Source organism: Carcharhinus amblyrhynchos, chromosome 5 (genome assembly GCF_965287045.1).
Source record: "Carcharhinus amblyrhynchos chromosome 5, sCarAmb.v2.hapA, whole genome shotgun sequence".
NCBI classification, from domain to species: Eukaryota; Metazoa; Chordata; class Chondrichthyes; order Carcharhiniformes; family Carcharhinidae; genus Carcharhinus; species Carcharhinus amblyrhynchos.
In genome coordinates, this window is record NC_137328.1 from 56,279,753 (window position 1) to 56,305,905 (window position 26,153).

Consider the following 26,153-nt stretch of genomic DNA (forward strand, 5'->3'; position numbering starts at 1 on the left):
GCAGGGGGTTAGAGAGAGAGTGAGGGAGAAGGGGAGAGGGAGAGTATGAGGAGTGAGAGGGACAGAATGTGAGGGCAGTGAGTGCATACCGATTCAACCCCCAGTCAATTGCTGTCCTCATTCACTGCCCCTCCCTGGCCGCTCACCACCCTGCCAATCCCTGATTGCAGACAGCGCAACTCCCCAAACGCAGCCTTCCCTTCAGGCCTTGACGCCCCTTTTAAATCCCACCCCTTCCATCACCCAGGGAGATTTCAATGGCCTCTGGTCCCACTGGCCTAGGTCCCACTCTGCACCCCACATCAGATTCCCGTTGCTGGGGTGCATATGTGATCCTCACCAGCAAGGACCTTTACCAGCAAGGCCATTAAGATAAGTAAGCCTGAATAAGAGTCCCTCCACCTCTATCCTATCCATCCCATTCATCATCTTATATGTCTCAATGAGATCTCCCCTCATTCTTCTAAACTCTAATGAGTACAAGCCTAGTTTATTCAGCCTCTCCTCATAGCTCAAGCCCCTCAACTCCGGTATCAGCCTAGTAAACCTCCTCTGCACTCCCTCCAAGGCCAAAATATCCTTGCGTAAGTGCGGCGACCAAAACTGCACACAGTACTCCAGCTGCGGCCTCACCAATGCCCTATACAGCTGCAGCAAGACCTCCCTACTTTTATATTCAATCCCCCTCGCTATGAAGGCCAGCATCCCATTAGCCTTCCTGACCACCTGCTGCACCTGCAGGAGTCCATCCCAAGCTCACTAATAATATTTAATTTTAAATCAGCCTCATGCCCCTGATCACATTGGCAATTCAGTGCTGGTATCATTGTAAGGGGTGCAAACCTGGGTTTTTTTGCCTCTCTAGCAATCTTACCAGCTCACCACACTGATTGACCAGTGTGACAAGCCAGTAAGATTGTCTCCTTTGACTCTGTCAATGGTGAAAACCAAAGGGGAATGCTTCTCAAATTTGAATTGTTAGGTAAAATGTTAGAATCCGTCATCAAGGAGGAAATAGCGAGGCATCTTGAGGGCAATTGCTTGATAGAGCAGACGCAGCACAGTTTCGTTAAGGGGAAGTCATGTCTGACAAATTTATTGGAGTTCTATGAGGATGTGTCAAGGGTGGTGGATAGAGGAGAGCCGGTGGATGTGGTCTTTCTTGATTTTCAGAAGGCATTTGACAAGGTACCTCACAAGAGGTTATTGCAGAAGGTAAGGGGGCATGGAGTTGGGGGTAGGGTGTTAGCGTGGATAGAGGATTGGTTGTCAAATAGGAGGCAGAGAGTGGGGGTCAATGGGTGCTATTCGGATTGGCGGATGGTGACTAGTGGAGTGCCCCGGGGTCGGTGCTGGGGCCTCAGCTATTTACCATTTATATCGATGATCTGGAGGAGGGAACCGAGTGTATGGTGTCGAAATTTGCTGATGACACCAAGATTGGTGGAACGGCAAATTGCGCGGAGGGTGTGGAGAGTCTGCAGAAGGATTTAGATAGGCTGGGCGAATGGGCCAGGGACTGGCAAATGGAATTTAATGTTGGCAAGTGCGAGGTGGTCCACTTTGGTAGGAATAATGGTAGGAAGGACTATTACTTACATGGCGAAAAACTACAGCGGGCGACGGTGCAGAGGGACCTTGGGGTCCTTGTGCATGAGTCGCAAAAACCCAGCCTGCAGGTGCAGCAGGTGGTCAGGAAGGCGAATGGGATGCTGGCCTTCATAGCGAGGGGGATTGAATATAAAAGTAGGGAGGTCTTGCTGCAGCCGTATAGGGCATTGGTGAGGCCGCAGCTGGAGTACTGTGTGCAGTTTTGGTCGCCGCACTTACGCAAGGATATTTTGGCCTTGGAGGGAGTGCAGAGGAGGTTTACTAGGCTGATACCGGAGTTGAGGGGCTTGAGCTATGAGGAGAGGCTGAATAAACTAGGCTTGTATTCGTTAGAGTTTAGAAGAATGAGGGGAGATCTCATTGAGACATATAAGATGATGAATGGGATGGATAGGATAGAGGTGGAGAGGCTCTTCCCGCTCAGAAAGGACAGTAGGACTAGGGGGCACAGCCTCAAGGTAAAGGGGGGGGCGGTTTAGAACAGAGTTGAGGAGGAACTTCTTCACTCAAAGGGTGGTGAATCTCTGGAATTCTCTGCCCGTTGAAGTGGTGGAGGCTGCCTCGCTAAATATTTTTAAGACGTGGGTTGATGGGTTTTTGATAAGCGAGGGGATTAAGGGTTATGGGAAAAGGGCGGGAATGTGGAACTGAGCCACGACAGATCAGCCATGATCTTATTGAATGGCGGGGCAGGCTCAAAGGGCTAGATGGCCTACTCCTGCTCCTATTTCTTATGTTCTTATGTTCTTATGAATGTTCCGAGACGTTTGTTAATAACATTAATGACCATGAGATCCAGGAAATCATCTGTAAATCCAACTAGAACAAAGAAATCATCAGTAGCCTGGATCACTCAGAGAAATCATTGGTAAACTTGCACTGATAAGAGAAATCATCAGAAATCCAGGCAAGATAGGATAGATTATCAGTGACCCTGACTAGATAAGAGAAACCTTCAGTAATCTTAGCTAAATCAGAAATCATTAGTGGGTCCAGCTAAAATCAGAAAAATCATCAAGAACCCCAGAAAGAACAGAGAAACCATCTGTAACTCCAGATAGATAAGATAACTCACCAGTAACCTTGACTAAATCAGAGAAAACATCAATAACCCTGGATAAATCAGAAAAATCATCATTAATCACATCGAGAGCTGAGAAATCAACAATAACTCTGGCAAGATCAGAGAAATCATCAGTAATAGCAGCAAACTGACAGAAATCATCAAAATCTATGACTAACTAGGAGAAATCATCAATAATCCCAGCTAGACCACAGAAATCATCATTAACTCTAGCTAGAGAGAAATCATCAAAAACTACGAGTAGATCAGATAAACATTAGTAAACCTGACTCAATCAGGAAATCATCAGTAACACATAGAAATACGCATAAGAAATAGCTGCAAAAGTAAGCCATTCGGCTCTTAAAATCTGCCCTGCCATTCATTTTGATCATAGCTGATCATTGCATTCAATACCCTGATCCCACCTACCCCGCTATCCCTTGATCTCTTTAATCCATGGGTTGTATCTAATTCCTTCCTGAAATCACACAACGTTTTAACCTCAACTGTTTTCTGTGGTAGTGAATTCTACAGATTCACCGCTTTCTGGGTAAAGAAATTTCTCCTCACCTCAGTCCTAAAACGTTTACCCCTTATCCTCAAACTATGACCCCCTAGTTCTGGACTTCCCCAAAATTAGGAATATTTTTCATGTATCTACCTATCTCACCCTGTTAAAATTTTATAAGTTGCTACAAGATTCCCTCTCACTTTTCTAAACTCCAGTGAATATAATCCTAACTGACTTAGTCTCTTTTCATAATGACAAACCTGCCAACTCAGGAAACCTTTGCTGTATTTTTCACAGAGTCCCTACAGTACAGCAGGAGGCCATTCAGCCCATCAAGTCTGTACCAGACCCACCCCACCCAGGTCCTATTCCCATTATCCCTCATATTTACCCTGCTAATACCCGTGACACTAGGGTCAATTTAACATGGCCAATCAACCTAACCTGCACATCTTTGGATTGTGGGAGGAAACCAGAGCACCCGGAGGAAACGCATGCAGATACAAGGAAAATGAGCAAACTCCACACAGACAGTGACCCGAGGTGGAAACTGAACCCAGGTCCCTGGCGCTGTAAGGCAGCAGTGTTAACCACTATGCCACCATGCCCCCCTCCCCTGTGTACTCCCACTATAGCAAGGACATCCTTCCTCAGATAAGAACACCGAAGTTGCACACAGTATTCCATGTGTGGCCTCACCAATACCCTATATAATTGCAGTAACACATCACTATTCCTATACTCAAATCCTCTCGCTATGAAGGCCAAAATGCCATTTGCCTTCTTTACTGCCTGCTGTACTAGCACGCTTACTTTCAGCAACCGATGCACAAAGAACCAAGATCTCTCTGAGCCTCTCTCCATTTACACCCATTCAAATAATAATCTGTCTTTCTATTTTTGCTGCAAAAGTGGATAACCTCACATTTATCCACATTATACTGCATCTACAATGTATATGCCCACTCACTCAACCTGACCAAATCAAGCTGAAGGATCTCTGCATTTTCCTCACAGCTTGCACTCCTACCCAACTTTGAAGCATCTGCAGATTTGGAGATAACACATTTAGTTCCTTCTTCCAAATCATTAATATATAATGTGAACAGTGAGGTCCCAGCACAGATCCCTGTGGTATCCCACTATTCGCTGCCTGTCAATCAGAAAAAGACCCATTTATTTTAACTGTTCGCGATCTGTCTGCTAACCAGCTTTCTATTCGTCTCAAGACATTACCCGTAACCCTGTGTTTTTTAACTTTACATAGTAGTCTGTTATGTGAGGACTTGTCGAAAGCCTTCAGAAAGTTTAAACATATTACATCTTCTACTTCTCTCTGGTCAACACTTTCAGTTACATCCTCAGAAATTCCAGTAGATTTATTAAGCGTGATTTCCATTTCGTAAATCCATGCTGACTTTGTCAGATTATACCACTGCTTTCCAAATACTGTGCTATGAAATCTCCAATAAATGATTCTAGCAACTTCCCTGCTACTGACATTAGCCTCACTGCTCCATAGTTCCCTATTTCTTTCTACTTGCCTTTTTGAATAGCAAGCTTATATTAGCTCCCCTGCAATTTGGAGGAACCATTCCAGAGTCCAAACAATTGTGGAAAATAACCACCAATGGAGCCAATATTTCTGGGGACTCTTCCTTAAGTACTCTGGGATGAAGATTATCAGGCCCTAAAAATGTATTCACCTTTAATCCCACTAATTTCCCCAAAATCCTTTCTCTACTAATACTGATTTCCTTTAGCTCCTCACTAAAACTTCTTTCTCAAAATTTTCAGCATGTTTTTCATCTTTTCTGTTGTGAAGACAAAAGCAAAGTATGAATTTAGGTCCTCAGTTATTTCTTTGTTCCCCATTAGGAATTCCGTGTTTCTGGGTTTCCTCTGGGTGCTCGAGTCTCCTCCCACAGTCCAAACATATGCAGGTAGGTGGATTGGCCATACTAAATTACCCCTTACTGTCCAAATGTGTGTAGATTAAGGGGGTTAATGGGATACATGAGTGGGGTCACAGGGATTGGGCAGTGGGTGGGCCTGGATAAGATGCTCTGTTGGAGAGTTGGGCCAGATTGCCTCTTCTGTATTGTAGGGGTTCTATTCTATGACTGTAAGGGGCCTACGTTTGTTGTTGTCAATCTTTTACTCTTTATGTACCTATAGAAACGTTTACAGTCAGTTTTTATGTTCCCCCATAGCTTACTTTCATCCTTTATTTTCCCCTTCTTAATCAATCCTTTGGTCCGCCTTTACTGAATTTAAAACTATTCCCAATCCTCACCTCTAACCCCAGCTAGATGAAAGGAATCATCAAAAACTCTGAGTTAAATCAGATAAATCATCAACAACCCTAGCTAGACAGAAATCATCAGGAACCCAACTAAATTGGTGGAAACATTAGTAACTCTGGCTAGATCAGAAAAACTGTCAGTAACTCCGGTTAGAGAGAAATCATCACTATCCCTGGCTAGATCAGAAAAATCACCTATAAATCCAGCTAGATCAAAGAGATCATCAGTAACCCCAATTAAATCAGGGAAACATTAAAGCCCCAGATCAGAAAACTCATCATTAATTATGGCTAGATTAAAGAAATCCTCAGTGAACCCACTGAGATCACAGCACACATCAGTAATCCTGGCCAGGTCAAAGAAAACATCAGAAACTACAACTAGATAAGATAAATCATCAGTAATACTGGATAAATCATATAAATTATCATTAATCCCAGCTAGTCAAGGGAAATTATCAGTAACCTCATCTAGATCACACAAATCAGCATTAACGAAGACTCGATCATAAAAATCATCAACAAACCACAGCTAGATCAGGGAATCATCAGAAATGAAAACTGGGTCAGAGGTATCATCAGTAGCCCTGGTGAGATTAAAGAAATCAGCAGTTACAGCAGCCAGATCAGAGAAATCAACAGGAAACCATGCTGGGGAAAAATCATCAGCAACCCTGGGTAAACCAGAGAACATCAGTAACATGGGATTGATCAGGGAAATCATCAATCACCCTAGCCAGAAATCATTAGCAAACACACCGGAGAGAAATCATCAGATACCTCGGCTAGAGAGAAATTGGGCCAGATTTACCGACCATCATCAGAACTCCAGATCGTTCAGAGAAATCATTAGTAACCAATGCTAAATCAGAGAAATCATCGCTAACCCTTGCTAGAGAGAAATCATGAGTAACCCTGGTTTGAATATGAATTCATCAATAATTCTGGCTAGAACAGAGGAGTCTGCAGTCACCCTGGCTAAATCAGCAAGATCATCAGTAACCGCAGCAAGATCAAAGAAATCATAAGCAACTCCGGCTAAATTAGAGAAATCATCAGTAACACTGGCCAAGTCAGAGAAAAAACATCAGTAACTCTGATCAGACCTGAGAAACCATAGTTGACCCTGGATCGATCAGCAAGTCACCAGTAACCTCGGCAAGATCAGGGAAGCCAGTAACCCTGGCAAGATCAGGGAACACAGTAAAAAGTCTGACAACACCAGGTTTTAGTCCAACCGATTTATTTGATAATAGACTCACAAGCTTTCGGGGTTAGTCCCTTCGTCAGGTGAATGGAGAGTTCTGGCCTCAGACAGAGCATATAAAGCACAGACTGTTTAGAGATTACTGATAGACTGTAATACAGTCTGATTGAAAACAGCCTGTGCTTTATGTGCTCTGTCTGAGGCCAGAACTCTCCATTCACCTGACGAAGGGACTAACCCCGAAAGCTTGTGAGTCTATTATCAAATAAATCGGTTGGACTAAAACCTGGTGTTGTCAGACTTTTTACTGTGTTTACGCCAGTCCAACGCCGGCATACCCACATCAAGATCAGGGAAGCCAGTAACCCCGGCAAGGTCAGAGAAACCAGTAACCCCAGCAAGATCAGAGAAACCAGTAACCCCGGCAAGATCAGAGAAACCAGTAACCCCGGCAAGATCAGAGAAACCAGTAACACCGGCAAGATCAGAGAAACCAGTAACACCGGCAAGATCAGAGAAACCAGTAACACCGGCAAGATCAGAGAAACCAGTAACACCGGCAAGATCAGAGAAACCAGTAACACCGGCAAGATCAGAGAAACCAGTAACACCGGCAAGATCAGAGAAACCAGTAACACCGGCAAGATCAGAGAAACCAGTAACACCGGCAAGATCAGAGAAACCAGTAACACCGGCAAGATCAGAGAAACCAGTAACACCGGCAAGATCAGAGAAACCAGTAACACCGGCAAGATCAGAGAAACCAGTAACACCGGCAAGATCAGAGAAACCAGTAACACCGGCAAGATCAGGGAAACCAGTAACACCGGCAAGATCAGGGAAACCAGTAACACCGGCAAGATCAGAGAAACCAGGAACCCTGGCAAGATCAGAGAAACCAGTAACACTGGCAAGATCAGGGAAACCAGTAACACCGGCAAGATCAGGGAAACCAGGAACCCTGGCAAGATCAGAGAAACCAATAACCCCGGCAAGTTCATGGAAACCAGTAACACCCGGCAAGTTCATGGAAACCAGTAACACCCGGCAAGTTCATGGAAACCAGTAACACCCGGCAAGTTCATGGAAACCAGTAACACCCGGCAAGTTCATGGAAACCAATAACCCCACCAAAATCAGGGAAACCAGTAACACCTGGCAAGATCAGAGAAATCATCTGGAGCTCCGGCTAAATCAGGGAAATCAACAGTACCCCTAGTTATACCAGAGAATTCATCAGTAACTCCAGCTCAATGAGATAAATCATCAGTAGCCCTGGTTCAATCAGTAAATTCATCCATAACCCTGGCTGCATCAGAGAAATCAACAGTATCCCAGGTTGATTGGAGAAATTGTCAGTATTCCAGTTAGATCAGAGGAATCGTCAGCAGTCCCGGCTAGATCAGCAAACTCATCAGTAATCCTAACTCGATCTAAGAACCATCTCGGAAATTGTCAGGAAATGTCTCCACTGACATAAGATGTTTCCTTTTAAGATTGACAATTAAGGAAAATTGTTTAGCAGCACATAAAAGCGTAAAGTTGGAGGTGTTTACTTCTGATTTTAAATGATAATCTAAAAAGGTATTTCATCCTGTAGGGTTAATATTTCCCAGTTTAGTCTGCCATTCACATTGGCCCAAATCTTCATGTCTCCAGATTGTCAGAGCTGGACATAAATCAGGAGATATTAATCAGGACCCTTTGGAAGTCCTGATATGTGGACAGAAGTGGGAATTGCCAGGAAGTTTAAATTTTGGATGGAGTCATTCCCCCGCTTCCCAGGATGCTCAATGAATGCTTCAGTTGATATACACTGGATGTAACTGTGTGCTTATCCTGGAAATGTTAGACAGTTTAATACCTGGTCTAACAGCCAGTAACTTCATAACTAACTCATCAAATCACCTCACTCCTGGCACCTAACTACTACCTCTGGCCACCAGAATACATTTTGACCCAACTTGATCACCTTCCAACCTGACTAGCCCCCTCTGCCACCCAACGATCTCTTGATCTGACTACTCTCTCACTCACCTACCCACCTACCCATATCAGCCACATGAACCGCCTCAGCCACCAACCCGCCTGACTTACCCGCCCATTCATTCACTCACCCCTTAGCTGAATACTGTAGCCAGTGCCATAAAAGGGAATGTGTCCCATCAACTAGGATGAGAAGATCCTTGAAGAGATGGGCAGCAGCAATGCATCTCACATTATCACTGATTGGAACATCTAGGCCATTATTCATAAATATCCATGAATAGCCTCCCTCTGTGCTGCAACCATTCTATGATTCTGTAATATGGAGGACATTCCATCTTATAAGCTAAAATTTACTGATTATATTCAGCAATGTGATCATGTGACAATAATAAGACAGATTGACAGAATTCAAAAGGATTTGATCAAATTGAATGGATGATCTCTGAAAAAGGATAGAAAGCAGGGGACATGTTCACAATGAATTATGGCCTTGAAAATGTGCTGTTGGATGATAACATAAATGTTTAGTGTTGACATCTGAAATTCTTTCTTTGCTTCTTAATGGAGATGTTAACTTATTCAAGACAAATAGGAAAGTGAGGTGATTATGCCAAGCATTTAAACATTACAATCATGTAGTATAATTTAAAGATAGCTCTGTTTTAAAGGTCTATGGATGGATATTTTGTTTCCCATTTTCCAGCTGGATAAGGAATGTGAATGTGGTCATTAATTGTGAAGATATTACACCAATTTTAACTGTATTGAGCCTTAGCTGTTGAGGCATATTTAATACAAACATATTATGATTAATAACAATCCAGCCATTATCTGAATACATCAGACAGAGGATCCCCACAAGCCGCTTTTCTCTGAATGTGATTCCGGATGTTCCCATAATCTCTAAGGCACTTTCCCAAAGGTTGGTGACATTGTCTGTGAAGACACCTGTTTGGTTGACCTCTTTGCAGATTGGCCAAAAGGAATTCAGCCTTTGCTGTAGCCCGTGCTCCTGCTTTTAATCACACCAGCCTGGAAACGATGGTGATATTAGCAGATAAATACTTAATGCACTTGCATCATGTTCTTCTGTCTCATATATTAGCATTAGTGTGGGAACATGTGAAATAAAAGGATTGATGCTTTTGTTAAAATAATAAGATACTGAAATTAAGGAATCTATATCGTTAAAGTGGCTTTCATGTAGTAGGATAAAAGTATGTGGTATTAATTTAATAATCCCAGTCTGAGTACTTGAGGCTTTGTTGGTGATAATATTCAACCACTCTAATATATATGATGCTTCAATAAAATTTAATAAAGGAATGAGAAAAAAAACAAAATAATTTGACAAAAAGACATTTGACAGCATTGGAAATTCTTTCCTCTGTATCACAAAATCACAAAATCCTTACAGTACAGAAGGAAATCATTCCGCCCATCGAGTCTGTATCAACCACAATCCCACTCGGGCCCTATTTCTGTAACCCCCAATTGTCCTGACACCACTGTGACCCCAATCTGGATCAGGACTCATTTGCTTGACAGAGTGGGATTCCCACAAAACAGATCCTGCTGATCCTATTAATCCCTCAGACACGAGGAGCAATTTTAGCATGGCCAATCAACCACACATTTCTGGATTATGGGATGAAACTGGAGCACCCAAAGGAAACCCACGCAGTCACGGGGAGAAAGTACAAACTCCGCACAGGCAATGACCCAAGGCTGGAATTGAACGTGGGTCCCTAGCGCTGTGAAGCAGCAGTGCTAACCACTGCGCCACAGTGCCGTCCTGCAGCCTGTGATTAATAGGGACTGAGTATCCATTGGATGGAAGGATCTAAAGACATACAAACTCACTCAGGATGGAGAAGATTTCCGTACAGAGTAGGAGAGGCGATTCCAAAGAAGAAAATGACAGAAGGAGTAGATTTATCACCAAAGATCCAGTAGCAAGAGGGCCATGCATTGAGAAGTAATAATTTCCCATCAAATTAACAAGCAGGACGGAATTCCTTCCTGGAAGTTTGTGGGAGGGGACACTTCCCCAGCAAGACAGTACAAAGTAAAGGTGATATTGACACAATAGAAGAGAATGAGGACTCCACTGTGATGAAAATGTTATGATGTGGAGATGCCAACGTTGGACTGGGGTAAACACAGTAAGAAGTCTCACAACACCAGGTTAAAGTCTAACAGGTTTATTTGGTAGTAAACGCCACTAGCTTTCAGAACGCACTTGATGAAGGAACAGCGTTCCAAAAGCTAGTGGCGTTTATTACCAAATAAACCTGTCGGACTTTAACCTGGTGTTGTGAGACTTCTTACAATGAAAATATTAGACAGAGTAGGAAATTTTTGGGGAAGGCCGAATATCCAAAATCAGAATACACTTGACTGGGAAATTTCCACTCCTCAGTGTAAACTGAAACCTCATGTACATATAGAGAGGGCCAAGTTTCCTCTCTCCTGTCAGGGGATACTCAGAGCAGGATTTCCCCAATTGTCCTGACATCACTGTGACCCCAACCTGGATCAGGACTCATTTGCTTGACAGAGTGGGATTCCCACAAAACAGATTCTGCTGATGTCCAGCAAATGTTGGAATACCTATTGCCACACCAACCTCCCTGTGGCATACTTCTTGTAACTAGGACGAGGGTAGGGAAATGAAAGGCTGGATAGTACATTGACTTGGCTGTCCTCAGCTAGTCCTTAAAGTCCAGGTATATTGTAATGACTACTCAGTCCATTTTTTAAATTCTTTCATGACATGTGGAAATCACTGGCAAAGCCAACATTTATTGTCCACCCCTAACAGCCCTTCAGTGCTGGTGAGGTGAGCAGCCATCTTGAAGTGTTGAAGTCCATTGGTATATGTACATTCTCAGTGCTGTTAGGAAGGGAGTTCCTAGCATCGGATGGGGGATTATGTGAGAAAATACACAGTGCCGGAGGAACACAGAGTTCTTGGGGTGATAGGTTTAGAGAAGTTAACAAAGATAGGAAAGAGTACAGCCATGACACAAGGACAAATATTTTAAATTAGAGGCACTGCAGGAGCCAATGCAGGTCAGAAAATAAAGTAGTAATAGGTCAGAGGGTTTTGGACAGGATTTGAGCAAAAGAATGTAGATTGAGTTGAAGTCTAAGGAGGGTGAGTGATGAAAGGCTGGCCAGTATAGTATTGGAAGGGGAAAGTCTGGAAATGAGATAAACATGGATGAGAGACACCCATTCCTGGGTTAACACACAAAGAATGGTCATTAATATAAAATACAGAGTTGTTGTTATTAGGTGGAAGCTCAACCAAGTCCGAGTCAGTACCTTCATAAAAAGAAAGAAGAAATCTGGAGAAACTCCTGGCTGTTGGGCAGTAATTCCAATAACTGCAGTACATCACTCAGGCTTTGCTTCTTTGGTTTCTGAAGCCATCTGAACTTCCTGAATCCAATTATAACAGCATTACCCAATTCTCACCACCACCTTGTGTCTTCATCCATTTACTGATATAAACAATTCACATCAACACGCTCAACATAAATCATATAGACAATGCTCATACTCTCACATATTTTCAAATAACAATCAAAGTATAATGCTTTTGGGATTTTTGCATGTATTTCCATTTGAAAATTACTACTCACAGGTAATATATTCAAATCATATTGTGGACTTGACTTTCATCTAGATCTTTAGAAGCTTCCTAAAATTGTATGAAGCTGTATCAATTTCACAAAGGAACTTTGGATCCTGGGATGAAGAAATTTCTGGAGGCTTTTTCTAAAAGTTATCCTTTGCTTTGCTTTTTGTTGTCAGTACTGTAAATCATTTCAATCACCTGAAACTTGCCAAATTTACAACTTGTTGGAAACTTTTAACCAGAACAATTTCTTTTACCAAAAACCCATCCCTGGATCCGGTGGCATTGGTCAACATGCCAATAAAATACAATGTACATTACTTTCACAGGGGATGGGTATGCTAAGGCAGGGTTTCCCAAATTTCTCCAGCCACGGAACTTTTTTGACCTTCCAAGAGTACTCAACAGAACCCCTGAGAAACATTCTTATTATGCTGAAGAGTTGAACAACAAAAAAAAATTGCTTTGCATATTAGATACATACAAGATCCAATTTATAGAGTTTTTTCAATTTCTTATATTTATACATTTATTATAATTAATAATATGATTGGTTGCCAAGCAAGTAAGTTTATAGATTTGGAAAGTTAAACACCTGCAGTTTCAGGTGAGTGAAATGATTGATGGTATTGACAACAAAATATAAGTCAGAGGATCACTTTTAGAAAAAGCTGCCAGAAATTCCTTCATTCCAGGATTCAAACTTCCTTTATGAAACTTATATAGACAAACTCAATAATTTATTATAATACTGCAACAAGTTCTTAAGTTTTACCTTTGTGAAAGATGCTGCTTCTTTTGCTCACAAATTCATTTAATATAAGGAGTGCTGCTGGAGAACTGGATTGTCAAATCACACACACAAAAACACCTTCTCCCTCTCTCACACACACTTTCTCTGTCTCTCTCTCACAAACACAGAAACACACACATACATATGCTCACTCCCACTTCTCTCTCACACATAAACCCACCTCTGTTTCTCATACATACAGTGGAGATGCCAGCGTTAGACAGGGGTAAACACAGCAAGAAGTCTCACAACACCAGGTTAAAGTCTCACAACACCAGGTTAAACTTTAACTTGGTGTTGTGAGACTTCTTACTGTCTCGTACATACAACCATACACATGCACACTCCTAACTCTCTCACACACACATGCACACACACACTCCTCACACATATACACACACTGTCACTCATACACATTAAGAAAAACACACATATGTACTCACACTCCTCTCTCTTACACTTGCCTTTCTCTTTCTCACACTCTTACTTCTTTCTCACATACACACACATATACACACTCACTTCTTTCACACACACACACTTTCTTGTCTCCCATTCATACTTACTCACACAAAAATGGAAATATACACATGTAGACACTCACCTCTCTCTCTCACACACACGCTCAATATTCTCACATACATTCAAAACACTTGCTCACATACACAAAGAAACAGACACACATACTCCTACCTCTCCCTCCCACTCAATCACATTCTCACTTCTTTCTCTGCCCCACACACTGACACTCTCTCACCTATCTCTCCCACACACTCACAAACACAAACACACACACAGAGCAATATATGTACATTTGCACATCCACCTCTCTTCCTCTCACATACATTTTCAAATCTCTCTCCATTGTTCCATGACCGCTTGTCCTCCCAATCTCCAAGGCCACTGCCCATCCTACTCTACATGACCGCTTCCCCTACCATCCTCTGAGGCTGCTTCCCCTTCCAGCCAGTGGCCGTGGCCTACCTCATTCTGCTGCCTGGTTCACCATCCTGTTGTCTTCACCCTTGATCTTGGCTGAGACCTTCAATAATAACATTACCAGTATTTCCTGCTTGTCCAATCAAAGACTGGCTTCTCAGTTCATTGGCTGCTGATAGGATAAAAGTGTGAAGACAGCCTTCAATTGGACAAACTGAAAGGACAGCTATTTTCAAATTTAAAGTTGCCGGGTCTACTATGAAATCTCTGGATGACTCCTACGGAACCTCAGGGTTCTCCCGACCACTGCATTCATAACATGTTCTGGTAACAAACAATACTTTTACTTTCATTTAAATGGCTACTATTCTGTCCATTGTGGGGTCTTCCTTGTATCTGGCAGAATAATACAACCTTATTTTCTGTCTTAGGCTTTTAATTCAGAATAAATTCATGGAAGTCGGAAAATTGCAGCAGTAACACTGTACAGATTTGTTTTGCAATAATTATTAAGTTTAGCTAGGGTTATAATAAAATGTAAAATGTCACTCACAACTGCTATGTTCAACTATGCTTAAATAATTTTCCTACATTATGGTTCACTTTCTTTTCTCACCAAGTATGAAAGCTACCTAGCTTGAATACACCCTTCAATCTTCTAGGCAGACTCTTGCTTTGAAAAAAGACAAGCTGATAAATAGCTTAAATGCAGTTTCTGGACCCACTGAATTTAAACCCAGCCAACAATCAAACATAGAGCTGGATAAATTACATACAGTATTTACATTTAAATTCAATGTTTGGCTTCTCCCTTTGGAATTCTCCTAACAACAACTTGACTAATTGTTGCAACAAATGCATCAAATTAGCCAATTCCTTAAGTACCCAGGTCAAATAAAAGGAATCAAAACCAAATAGATTAGTTTTATCACTACCACTGCCTCATGTATAGATTCTTCTCAACTCTAATAAGAAGTGCAAAATCTATTCTGTAAGAGGTAAATAACATAGCCTAGTCAACAATTTGAAATTGATTAGTCCTTCTCATACATTTGTACTCATTTGGTAGATCCTGACCATCCATCATTATACATATTTCCAGTAACATAACACAAAAAAAATTCAACCATTTACTTAGATACAAATTTGTTGGCCATAGATATTGGAGACATTCACCAAATCATTACTCATGAGGTTCACTTATGACTTTGTCATTCCTGGGCAGTAGTCAGTATGATTTATGGAAACAATTATGTATGTAAGCAGCCCATGACTTCTATCTGGATGTATATAATTTTTTGAATTTATTGCATTTAAAATGATAGGGCAAAATTTTTTTTGCTGGTTGGCTCTGATCTGTAGCTGGAAAATACAAGCACCTACCAATCTGCAAACTTCTCTCAGCAATAGCAATTACCCTATAATTGACCTATTACTGCAATTGGATGTTGTGGCTTTCAAGACACAGAGAAGGTCAAGCACAACTGCACCTCGGCAACAAAGTGGAATGAACTGGCATATGTATTTTCACTATGCTATGCATTAGATAATAAACCAGTCATGTTATTATTAAATATTATATCATCCAACTAACCATGATCAATACCATATAGAAGATAAACTAATATTTATTCTTTAATTAAAATTATTTTCAATTGCAAACACAATATATAATTTGAACGCAATTCACAGTGCAGCAAAGCTAAGCTTTTGGGTTGATGTGAAGCATTATGGACACAATAAGTAGCACTCAGGTGTCAGGCCTGAATGTGAACTCCAAGGGTAATATAACCAATCTGTGTCATGTCAAATTCAACGTCCCACATTGTTCACAGCATCTCCAACAAAATTCCAATCTGGTGCAAAGTTACAATATACAGGTGCTTAGATAGAAATTTGAAGCATGTTCGCGTATTTTTTAATAATAGAGAATAAAATATGTCTGTATTCCAGTAGCAATTAATTTCCTGTAGAGTAAAATTCTCAATATATGTCAAAGCATGCATGCAACAAAGCTCTGTTATTGCAAATCCTTAAAGTCAGTCAGACAAAAACCAAGCTGCATTATAATTCTAGTCTGTCAGTTGAACATTATAGTCTAACACCAGTAACTGTTTTATAATAGACATATAAAATTTCCTTTCAATCTCTTAACATTACTATTAACTTGTTTTCTGAAACTATTCATTTGCATCATGTTCTGAGCTCAGAGGTTCACCTTTAAACTCTCAAGAAGTCCAGCAAGAAGTCCACACCGCACATCAGATTAAACTATAAAGTACATACATGAAGAATTCGACTTACCTTCACAGTTCAATCATTATTTTCTAGAATGACATTAGCAAACCTGGTTGGTATTCAGTAAAACAAATGTACTGAAGTTTCAAAAGAATGATCAAAACTTGCAATATTCACAAAGAGAAAAGAATAAACAAAACTAAGGCAATGAAGTTTATGAATCTTATGAATATTTTATGGTTGGCAACATAATTCTATAACTCATCTTTACCCTGTAGTATGTGAATTCTTATAGTGTCTACAAAATCAGAATTAAAATTTATCTTAAGGCCTTTCCTTTTTTTCTGTAGATTCAACTTTAACTGAAACATAAGGTCCAGTGCAAGCACGAAGGGCCAAATGGCCTTATCTTATGTTGTAAATTCCAAGATGTTGAAAACTGATTTAACTGATTTCAGTCAAACCTTCATTCTCAGAGGAAAGCATACACTCAGAGAAACCACACAACCAGAAAACTGCCATTTCACACTCGTGCAGTGAGCAATTTTCTCTGAGTCAAACTTGTCTACATCCAAACAGCTACTAATTTCATTCTACAAGCATCCCCAAACAGGCATTTGAGGAAATTTCTTTCTGATTTCCCATGACCCATTTGGTTAAATGCCTTTCTTTTGAAGCCAGTTGAGAAAAAAATGTCACCATGAAAATAGCTGTAGTCATGTTTCATCATTCCACAGCACTGGCTGTTGATGCACATGTGTGGATTGCCTTTATTTATGTTAATATAATGAATTACTGAACTTTATGTGATCCTCCTACCCGATTATACTTTCAGCAGTGACAAATTGCAATGAAATTAATAAAATTATCAATTAGAATGGTTAATCTTTGAAGAGTCTCAACTGAAGTATAAAATATTGTGCTATTGGGAATGGAGTAATCTGTCTGGCTTGTTAAATGTTTTAACATGGGAGTGTCATTTTTGTACATCAAATCAGAATATAACAAATTTCACAAATTTTTTTTAGCTTTACACTTTCAAGCACTGACAAATAAGAAAAATTACCAGGTAAAACTCAGGACAAGCAGATGTTAGGCAATTGTTCTATTTGTGAATGTTATATTCAATAAAGAAACAAAACTAAAGATGTTACTACCCCCACCCCCACTGCCCCCACCCCACCCATACACTCCTGCATGGATTGTTGCTGCTACAAGTTAGCAGAATTGAGCAGAAATATTTTATTAGTGTCTGGTTTAAAATACAGCTAAGTTAGTCAAAACATGTAGCCACTGTGAGTTGTAATAAATGCAAACAATCTTTTACAAATCTTTTCCCATTATTTATCTGACCAAATGCAACAAGATAAAGAAATGACCAAAATTCTGTAAGATAAACCTAAAGTTAAACCTTTCGTGTCTAAAGTTATTAATGCTATTTTAAAATTTACATCTAAAATTTACAGCTCTCACTGCTGCTTTATTTACCTGAATGTTTATATTGCATAGAAACATTACTCATGTGTTACCGTAATTTCTTTGTGTAATAGTTTGTGTAATCTGTCCCACTGATTTTTTTTACTTTTGATTTAATGACAGCAGCAGAATTTCTGTCTGAATATTTCTGTCTTCCCTTTCACTCCCATTTAGTCCACTGCTTTTTCATTATTCTTTCTTTTCTTCACCCATTGCTCTGTAACAAAATCAGTTCTCAACAAATTGTAATGTTGGAGAGTAGCTATATGTGAGCGCAGGGTATACATTCACGGCAACCACTGTACTTTCCTTAATGTAAATTCATCACTGTTTACTGCAGCAATGTCTTTGTTAGAACTACATATCAATATATGGCAATTTCATCAGAGATTTTATTAGCATACAAAGCCCCTTTTAGTTTCAAAATATATTTTCTTTCACACTTCAAAATGTTATGTATCATATCAAAATTGTTTCTTTCTTATCCCATTTATTTTTCTTTCATTATCTGCATCCTATGCTTCCCTCTGCATTTTATTAGTTGTGCTTTCTATCCTCCCCTGACTGTGATGTTCTCCCTCTGTTGACATAGTTTGCTCTATTCCTTCATTAACTGTATTGTTCATTCTATCCTCTTTCCTGAAGGTGATCTTTTCTCATTCTGTTTATTTTTCTGCCATTATCTCTCTCATACTCTCCAAACAAGTAAGTACTTGTGTTTTTCTTTTCCTGATGTTTTGTGTGCATCTCTCTGACTCTCTTTCAAACGCACAGATGTGTCCTTGTTCTAACATTCATTACCTGGCACTTTTCCAACTTCACCGGTCTTTCCCCAGTCAATTTGTGTAGCTTAGTCGGATGAAAGACCGAATAAATTCCCTGTCTCACTGTGTCCTAGACTGAAACTTGAGCAAATCCAAACCAGAAAATGTAGTGCATTGCCTCTTTAATAATTTAAACCTTGATGCTCAAGGTCACAGAAAGCTATCAATAACAAAAAGAATGTTGTAGAATATTTGTATACTTAAACTATGAACTAACACTCCAGAAATAATAAATTAGACAATGAAAAACTTAAATATATTTCCATAATATACAGATTATGCAAGATATTGTTTGGAATATGAATACTGCACTATATATATGATACATACATATTGCTTTCATGCAATACTCTAATTTTGAAACGGAATATTTGCAGAACAATCTGGAATATTACAGCCTCAGTGCACTTTAGAGATATTGATTTCATCTTAGTTTTAACGGATTCATTGTAGTAACATTGCGAAATTTAAAATTTTGACAGAATAATTTCAATGGAAATAAAAATGCTGTGATGTTGGGATAATGTGATTTAATGTAACTGGTTATTATAATGCAATCAGTGGTTATGGGGCCATTCATTTGGATGAATTTATGTTGAAACCAATTCAGCTACTTTATCAGTAGACTGTTGATCCTCATCACCCATTCTTTCGATTAATAATTACCCACCCACTGCCTCTGCCTGACTGTCAGCCTTCTTCTAATCTTCTTACCATTATTATTAATAATAATAGTCTTTCTTGCAAGATGTTCATTGTGGACACTACATGCAGCATTGATTATTTTGCAGTTTTAGCTGAACCTGGTTCTGGAAGTGTTTCAACACCTCAGAGGGTGACACAATCAATCAGTGCAGCATTTACATTCACCAAATAATATTTTTAATAATACTTCAATTACAGTATGTGATTATTTTCAAAGTTATGAACGATTTATGGGCACATCTTAACCTAGTGTCATATTGGATTTTGCTTAGCTTTATACAAAGCCCACTTGGTCCTCTTGCAAACATAATGATAAACAGACTTGTAGAATTTTGTAGAATTAATACTTTGCTGTTCTAATTTGTTGCTAACTTCATCACATATGTAATCTTGTTGATTCTTCTGTACATTCTACTGTATGCCATTTATAATGCTATTTTATATTTGACTTGCAGCATGTTAATGAATAATATCAGAGAATTTAAGTCACCTCATCCTCCAAGAAAAAATGTTGTTTTTGCAGATTAAGAACATTTAAAAACTTTGCCTTTTTTTCACCACAGCAATGTCATGTCAGACAATTTAAACGTCTCATTTAAATGTAATTTATGCTACACCTTATATCCTTGTACACAATCCAAAATAAAGCTTTTCCAATGGCAATCTTGATGAATGTCCTGTATCTTAAAATGGCATTTCTAATCAGACATTTACACTGTACTTTTAGAAAGGAGTTAGTAAACATTTGAATGGGACAGGATTAAAAGTTTCAGGTATAGATGTGACTTGGATTCTTCATGAAACAATTGCTGAGAAAGGGATGGTGGGAATATTAGCTAGGGGTGGGAGGTGGAGTTAGGGCAAGATTAAATGATAAAACTCCAAGGATGACTGAATATTTTGGAGTTTAGTTAATGACATTTAGAGATCTGCCACTACTAACTTTTTCCTGCAGATTAAAAGAGATGAGTGGATTGTAACTATTCAATTGAGGGAGTTCTCCGAGTCAAAGAGCCTCATTGTTTTTGCTCTCACACTTGCTAGTAAGAAACATGGGTGAGTTTGGATTGTGGCGATACCAGTATTTTACACTTTGGATGTCCCTTTTTGCACATTATTATTCCCAGCACCCGTGTGATATGCTAACTAATCGCCTCGAACTCTGCCTGGGCCCTTCACTGTTATTCGTACTGACAATAGTGTTTGTCCAGAGAGAGAAGGCATGAATATGATTTTTGTTACCCAGTCAAATGTTTTCAGCTGAATCAACAGCTGAAGAGGTACCTGAGGATTTGAGGTGAGCTTTGTGCTAATTCGGCAATAATTTGTTTAGAACCTGTATACATCCAACTGTATCCGGGATCCAGAGATTCACATTTGAACTCACCACGGGCGGGGGGGGGGTCTCTTCAGAAATGGGTTTGAAAGGATTTCTCATCAATGGAGCCTCCGATTGAAGTACATGAAACCACCTCTCCATTCGCAGCACCACAATGTTACAATGATGCATTTCAAATAATCTGTTCTATGGGACAAAACATCCCTCCAAATCAGCCAGGAGCTCGTTTGCTCACGGTAATGTCCATGGGCTGGAGTGGCTCAGCTCATCGTCTGACCCTGAATCAGGGAACCCAGGCTGCCGTGGCGGGGGGCTCAGAAATAACCTGACCACAATGGTTCACACTGTGAGAGGAGCGGAAGGGAGGGAGAGTGGAGAGAGAAAATGTATGCGGAGAAAGAGACAGTGTGGAGAATGTAGAGAGAGGATGTATGGAGTGTGGAGAGAGAGTATAGAGAGGAGGGAGAATGGAGAGAGAGAATGTATGGAGAGTGTGGAGAGAATGGAGAGAGTGTAGAGAGGAAGGAAAATGGAAACAGAGAATGTATGTGGAGAGAGACAGTGTAGAGAGAGGATGTATGGAGAGTGTGGAGAGAGAGTGTGGAGAGAGAGTGTAGAGAGAGGATGTATGGAGAGTGTGGAGAGAGAGTGTAGAGAGGAGGGAGAATGGAGAGAGAGAATGTATGGAGTGTGGAGAGAATGGAGAGAGGAAGGAGAATGTATGAAGAGTGTGGAGAGAATGGAGAGAGTGTAGAGAGGAAGGAAAATGGAGACAGAGAATGTATGTGGAGAGAGACAGTGTAGAGAAAGGATGTATGGAGCATGTGGAGAGAGTGTAGAGAGGAGGGAGAATGGAGAGAGAGAATGTATGGAGTGTGGAGAGAATGGAGAGAGGAAGGAGAATGGAGAGAATGTATGTTGGGAGAGAGAGTGTGGAGAGTGTAGAGAGAGAGTGTATGGAGAGTGTGGAGAGTGTAGAGAGGAGGGAGAGTGGAGAGAGAATGTGGAAAGAGAATGTGTGTGGGGGAGGAGAGTGTGGAGAGAATGTGGACAGAGTGTGGAGAGGAGGGATTGTAGGGAGAGGGTGGAAAGAATGGAGGGTCGAGGTAGTGGAGAGTGTGGAGAAATAATGGAGGGAGAGTGTGAAAGTAGAGAGTGGAATGAAAGTAAATGGAGGGAGAGTGGAGGAAGAGAGTGTGAGTGAAGAGAGTGTGGAAGGACAGTGTGAAAGAAGAGGTAATGTAAAGGGAGAGAGGGTGGAGAGCGGATGGAAGGGGAGCAGGATCAGTGAGGAGGTGTATAGAGACTGTTGAAGAGAGTGGGGGAGGTATGGAGGCTGGTGAAGGAGTTGGGAGTAAGTCTAGAGGCTGTCGAGGGAGTTGGGAGTAAGTCTGGAGGTTGGTGAGGGAATTGGGAGTAAGTCTGAAGGACATTGAGGGGTTGGGTAAGTCTGGAGGGTGTTGAGGGGGTTGGGGTAAGTCTGGAGAGTGTTGAGGGGTTTGGGGTAAGTCTGGAGGGTGTTGAGGGGGTTGGGGTAAGTCTGGAGGGTGTTGAGGGGGTTGGGGTAAGTCTGGAGGGTGTTGAGGGGGTTGGGGTAAGTCTGGAGGGTGCTGAGGGGGTTGGGGTAAGTCTGGAGGGTGCTGAGGGGGTTGGGGTAAGTCTGGAGGGTGCTGAGGGGGTTGGGGTAAGTCTGGAGGGTGCTGAGGGAGTTGGGGATAAATGTGCCGGTAGCTGACAGTAGCAGACTGTCTCTGATGCGGGTTCAGTTCCCGGTGAAGGCGGTAACGATGGAATCACTGCCTCCAGCCAGCAGCTTAGGTGGAATTCTCCCTTTCAGAAACTCGAAAGTCAACTTGGAAAGCTTTCAATTCCAGCAAGTAAACAAACAATAAGAAAACCTGATCCCTTTCCCGGAAACTTGTTGAATACTTGGAAAAGATACAAATTGCCCGACGGTGATCTTACTCTTAATACAAACCAAATCCCCAGAGCCCAGAGCAGCAAGGTGATTGATTGGGAGATGTGCCAAGCTTTAATATAATGTGAATCCTCAGAATTCAGCAAAAGAAAATGAAACAGAGCGAGCACAAGGTAAACTTTAGATTTCTTTTCAGCGCAACAAGTACTTCAGGGCCCGGCGACTAAAAAATGTTCATCCTGATGACACAAGGAGGGAATATAGGAGAGTGAAAGATGTGACGGCAGAGTCACAATTAATATTCTATTTCCAGCCAGTGAATCTTACAAAATAAACCCCGAATTGCACAGAAGGAGCTGGGAGTGAGCACCCGGAGATCTCTAACCAACAGATATTCAGATCCAAACACGCAGATTGGTGCTGGGACGTGCTGTGTTTCTTTAATAGGCTCTGGCGATAAATGGCCTTATTTTCAGAATCCGAATTAACCAGCAATGCAATGTCGGCGACAATCCACGTTATTTGAAATAAATGAATTAAGTTGAGTCTAAAGAGAAGGCGGAGTAAAATCATTGTAAGATTGTCCATGTTCAGACATTTTTTTGCCTAAATATTGCCATGTCCAAGTGATGGGATTGGGATTCAGACTGTTCAAAATAATCAGTGTTTTTTTTAAATATGATTTGGAGTGTGTCTGGCTGGACTGGGTTGGGTGGTGAAATAAATTTGTGGATTATATTCCGATAGAGATTTCCCCCGTCTATTTTCCATTTAAAGAGGGGGTTTAAATGTTCTTCCGCTGTTTGATCTAAAGACTAATCCTAAACAGACATTGACACTCTGAGAAATAACCTGATCTGGTAAGAGCGATGTTCTTATCCCGGATCATTGCAAGACTCGCCGACATAACTGAGGCTAAAAATTGGGAGGTTTCGAGGTGTTTATTTCTCCCGTCCATTTGGCAAGCAATGCGGGGGTTATACTCACATTTCGGTAATGTTCTCCATCTCGGCTGCCGAAGCCAGGACGGGGAAAGCCACGATGCCGGGCTCAATGCAGGTGATCCTGGTGCTGCTACATCTGCAGGAAGGAGGACAGGCGAGAGCCAAGCTGCCCAAACCCAGCACCGTGCCCAGCAACAAGCACACCGCACACTCCCTCAGCCTGGAGCCCCGACACCTCGGCAATGAGGAGCCCATTCTCCGCTCGCCTCTCCTCCGCACTCCAGATCGGACGGAATTTCCCAAACAGGAGAAAAAAACAGGAGAAATAAAAAAAAGAAAGGATGACAAGGACCCAGATCCGTGTCTCAGCAGCCCCCCTTAGCAGCAGCGAGGAGGAGGAGGAATCAGCAGTAATCCGTAGATTGCGAATAAACAGAGCGGTCCTCCTCTCTATGGATAAAAGGATATTTAAGCGATGCCTCCAGTTTGTAAATCCCTGTCCACAGCTCTCTGTGTATTTTTTCTATATATATATATAGTCTCACGGGGGCGATCCGAATGTGGAAAATGCTACAAAAGCAGCCGCCAGTGGATCCGCAGCCACTATTTGAGGCTCCAGCAGAGGTGGAGTGAGATTGTGGCCATTCGGCTCTGGGCTATCCTTCCTGCCGCAGTGGCCACTCACTCACTCAGTCAGTCCTTGGCACCAACTCCCCAGCTGCCTGCTGCTGACAGGGTTGTGTGTGTGCGAGGTCTTCTTTAATTCTCTCCAACAACAACCCCCCCCCTCCGAAAAAAAACACCTTCTTACCAAAACTATTCGATTTTTTAACATCCAATTCGGGAAGCTGCTCTACATGACGTGGGGCTGACGCACGAAAAGGGATGAAGGAGATTTTTTTGGGGGCCAAAAAAAAACGCAAACTATAAATGAGAGAGAGAGAGAAAAGTCAAAGAATGTGAGAAGCGGCGAGATGTGTGGGATGGGAATCGGACTGTGCAGATTTACAGCCGAGCCAGGCACCGCAGCGAGCAGTCACATCTCTCTGCCTCTGCCTGTACAACAAGCCGGTGCTGAATGTCCAGAGCCACACAGACCGAGAGTTATCTGTACTCTCCGCTTCTCTCTCTCTCTCTCTCACACACACACAGTCCAATAAATCAACTCGGTGTTGTATGTGAGGGGTATGAGTCCGTAGCATTGTCTAGCAGAGTCTCCCGTTATAGTTCCCTTGTGCCAATTAAGGGTCTGGTTTACAATCGTGCAATCCTTAGCATTATATCAACTCTCACAAACCCACTGCCTGTTGGATTAGAAGTGATCTTAATCGGCAGGGCAATCATATAACAGAGTGGTGACAGGCGGTTCAAATCTGTTGGATAAATCGAATTTCGAAGGTTTCCTGCTAGGAATTAGACCGACCTTAAACTGTTTATATCTTTGAATGTGTGTGTCCACATCTGTATGTGTGCATACATATGTGTATCTACGTGCTTACATCTGTATGTGTGTACATCTGTATTCACATCTGGATGTGTACATCTGTGTGTTCCTTTCTGGATATGTGTATCTCTATATCTGTGTGTGTATCTGTGTTCATTTCTGGATGTGTGTATATGTATCTATGTGTGTATTAATTTTTGTACTGCAGCACTTGAGTCTGTCATGGACATCACAATGTACGATGCAGATAACAGGCAGTCAGATTGCTAAAACTGCTAATATTACACACAGATATTGAATTACAGCATCGGTTAAAATGATAGCATGAATTCACATGGAGACGTGATCGAATTCCTACATTTAGCTCATTGACTTTTAAATGGTCTCTAATAAAAGAGCATGTCTGAAAGGCGTTTGGGTTATAACCGTTATTCTACCCCCACCCCCAAGTCTGTGTGGAAAATACGAAAAATGAATTTCACAAAGAGCTCACGTCCTTGTGTTGCTCCTTGCAGCAACAGCTCTTTCACACTTTGATTTTTTTAAACAGGAAATGCAGCATCGCTGTCTGTGCAAACAATCCTCCAATTTTCATATGGTTAATAATAACGCGATTCCAAAAGGTGTTACCCCTCTCTGCCCCCACTCTGTCTCTAATTGCCTCTGTTAGTCTCTTCACACACCCCCGCAACGCCGTCTCCTTCTCTCTCTCACACGCGCGCAACTCCCAGTGAATTTTCCCGCAGTGATTTCGCACTTTGCAGCAATCCAACAAACAAGCTTTTCCCCAGTCGCACTGTCTGACGAGCTGCTCTGACACCTCCTGGACAAGGCAGCAACTGCACCTTCCAAAAATAAACCCCACCGCAGCCCCGACCCGCTGCTGCTGTCTGCGGTGTGTTTCACGAAAAACCCCACTGACAATCTTCCATAAGCAACAGTGCAAGCTGCACATTCTTAAACTAAAATAAAATACGTATCTACTAAAGATTGATATTTGAGAGTGCGGGAGGATGAACGGAAGTAAATCAACTGTGTTTTGCACATTTTTAAAACAGCAAAAGAACGATTATTATATATAAATTAAAAGGCTTCCAAGTATGCCAGACGTTATCCTTATTTTTAATACGAATTTTGGAAGATGCAAATACTATCTCAAACGGAAATAGGAAATTATTTTCAACTGTTTGAATCTGGG

General features: G+C 41.3%; 1 protein-coding gene across 1 annotated transcript in view; it reads right to left on the reverse strand.

Annotated features, from left to right (window-relative positions):
- ntrk2a (neurotrophic tyrosine kinase, receptor, type 2a) overlaps nucleotides 1–24,228 on the reverse strand; it is a 196,357-nt gene extending 172,129 nt beyond the window's left edge. Inside the window, exon 1 of the mRNA XM_080188833.1 lies at nucleotides 23,555–24,228. Within this exon, the coding sequence (XP_080044959.1) occupies nucleotides 23,555–23,766 (212 nt within the window). The 5' untranslated portion in view covers nucleotides 23,767–24,228. The remainder of the gene's footprint in view (nucleotides 1–23,554) is intronic.
- Nucleotides 24,229–26,153: the final 1,925 nt, after the last annotated feature.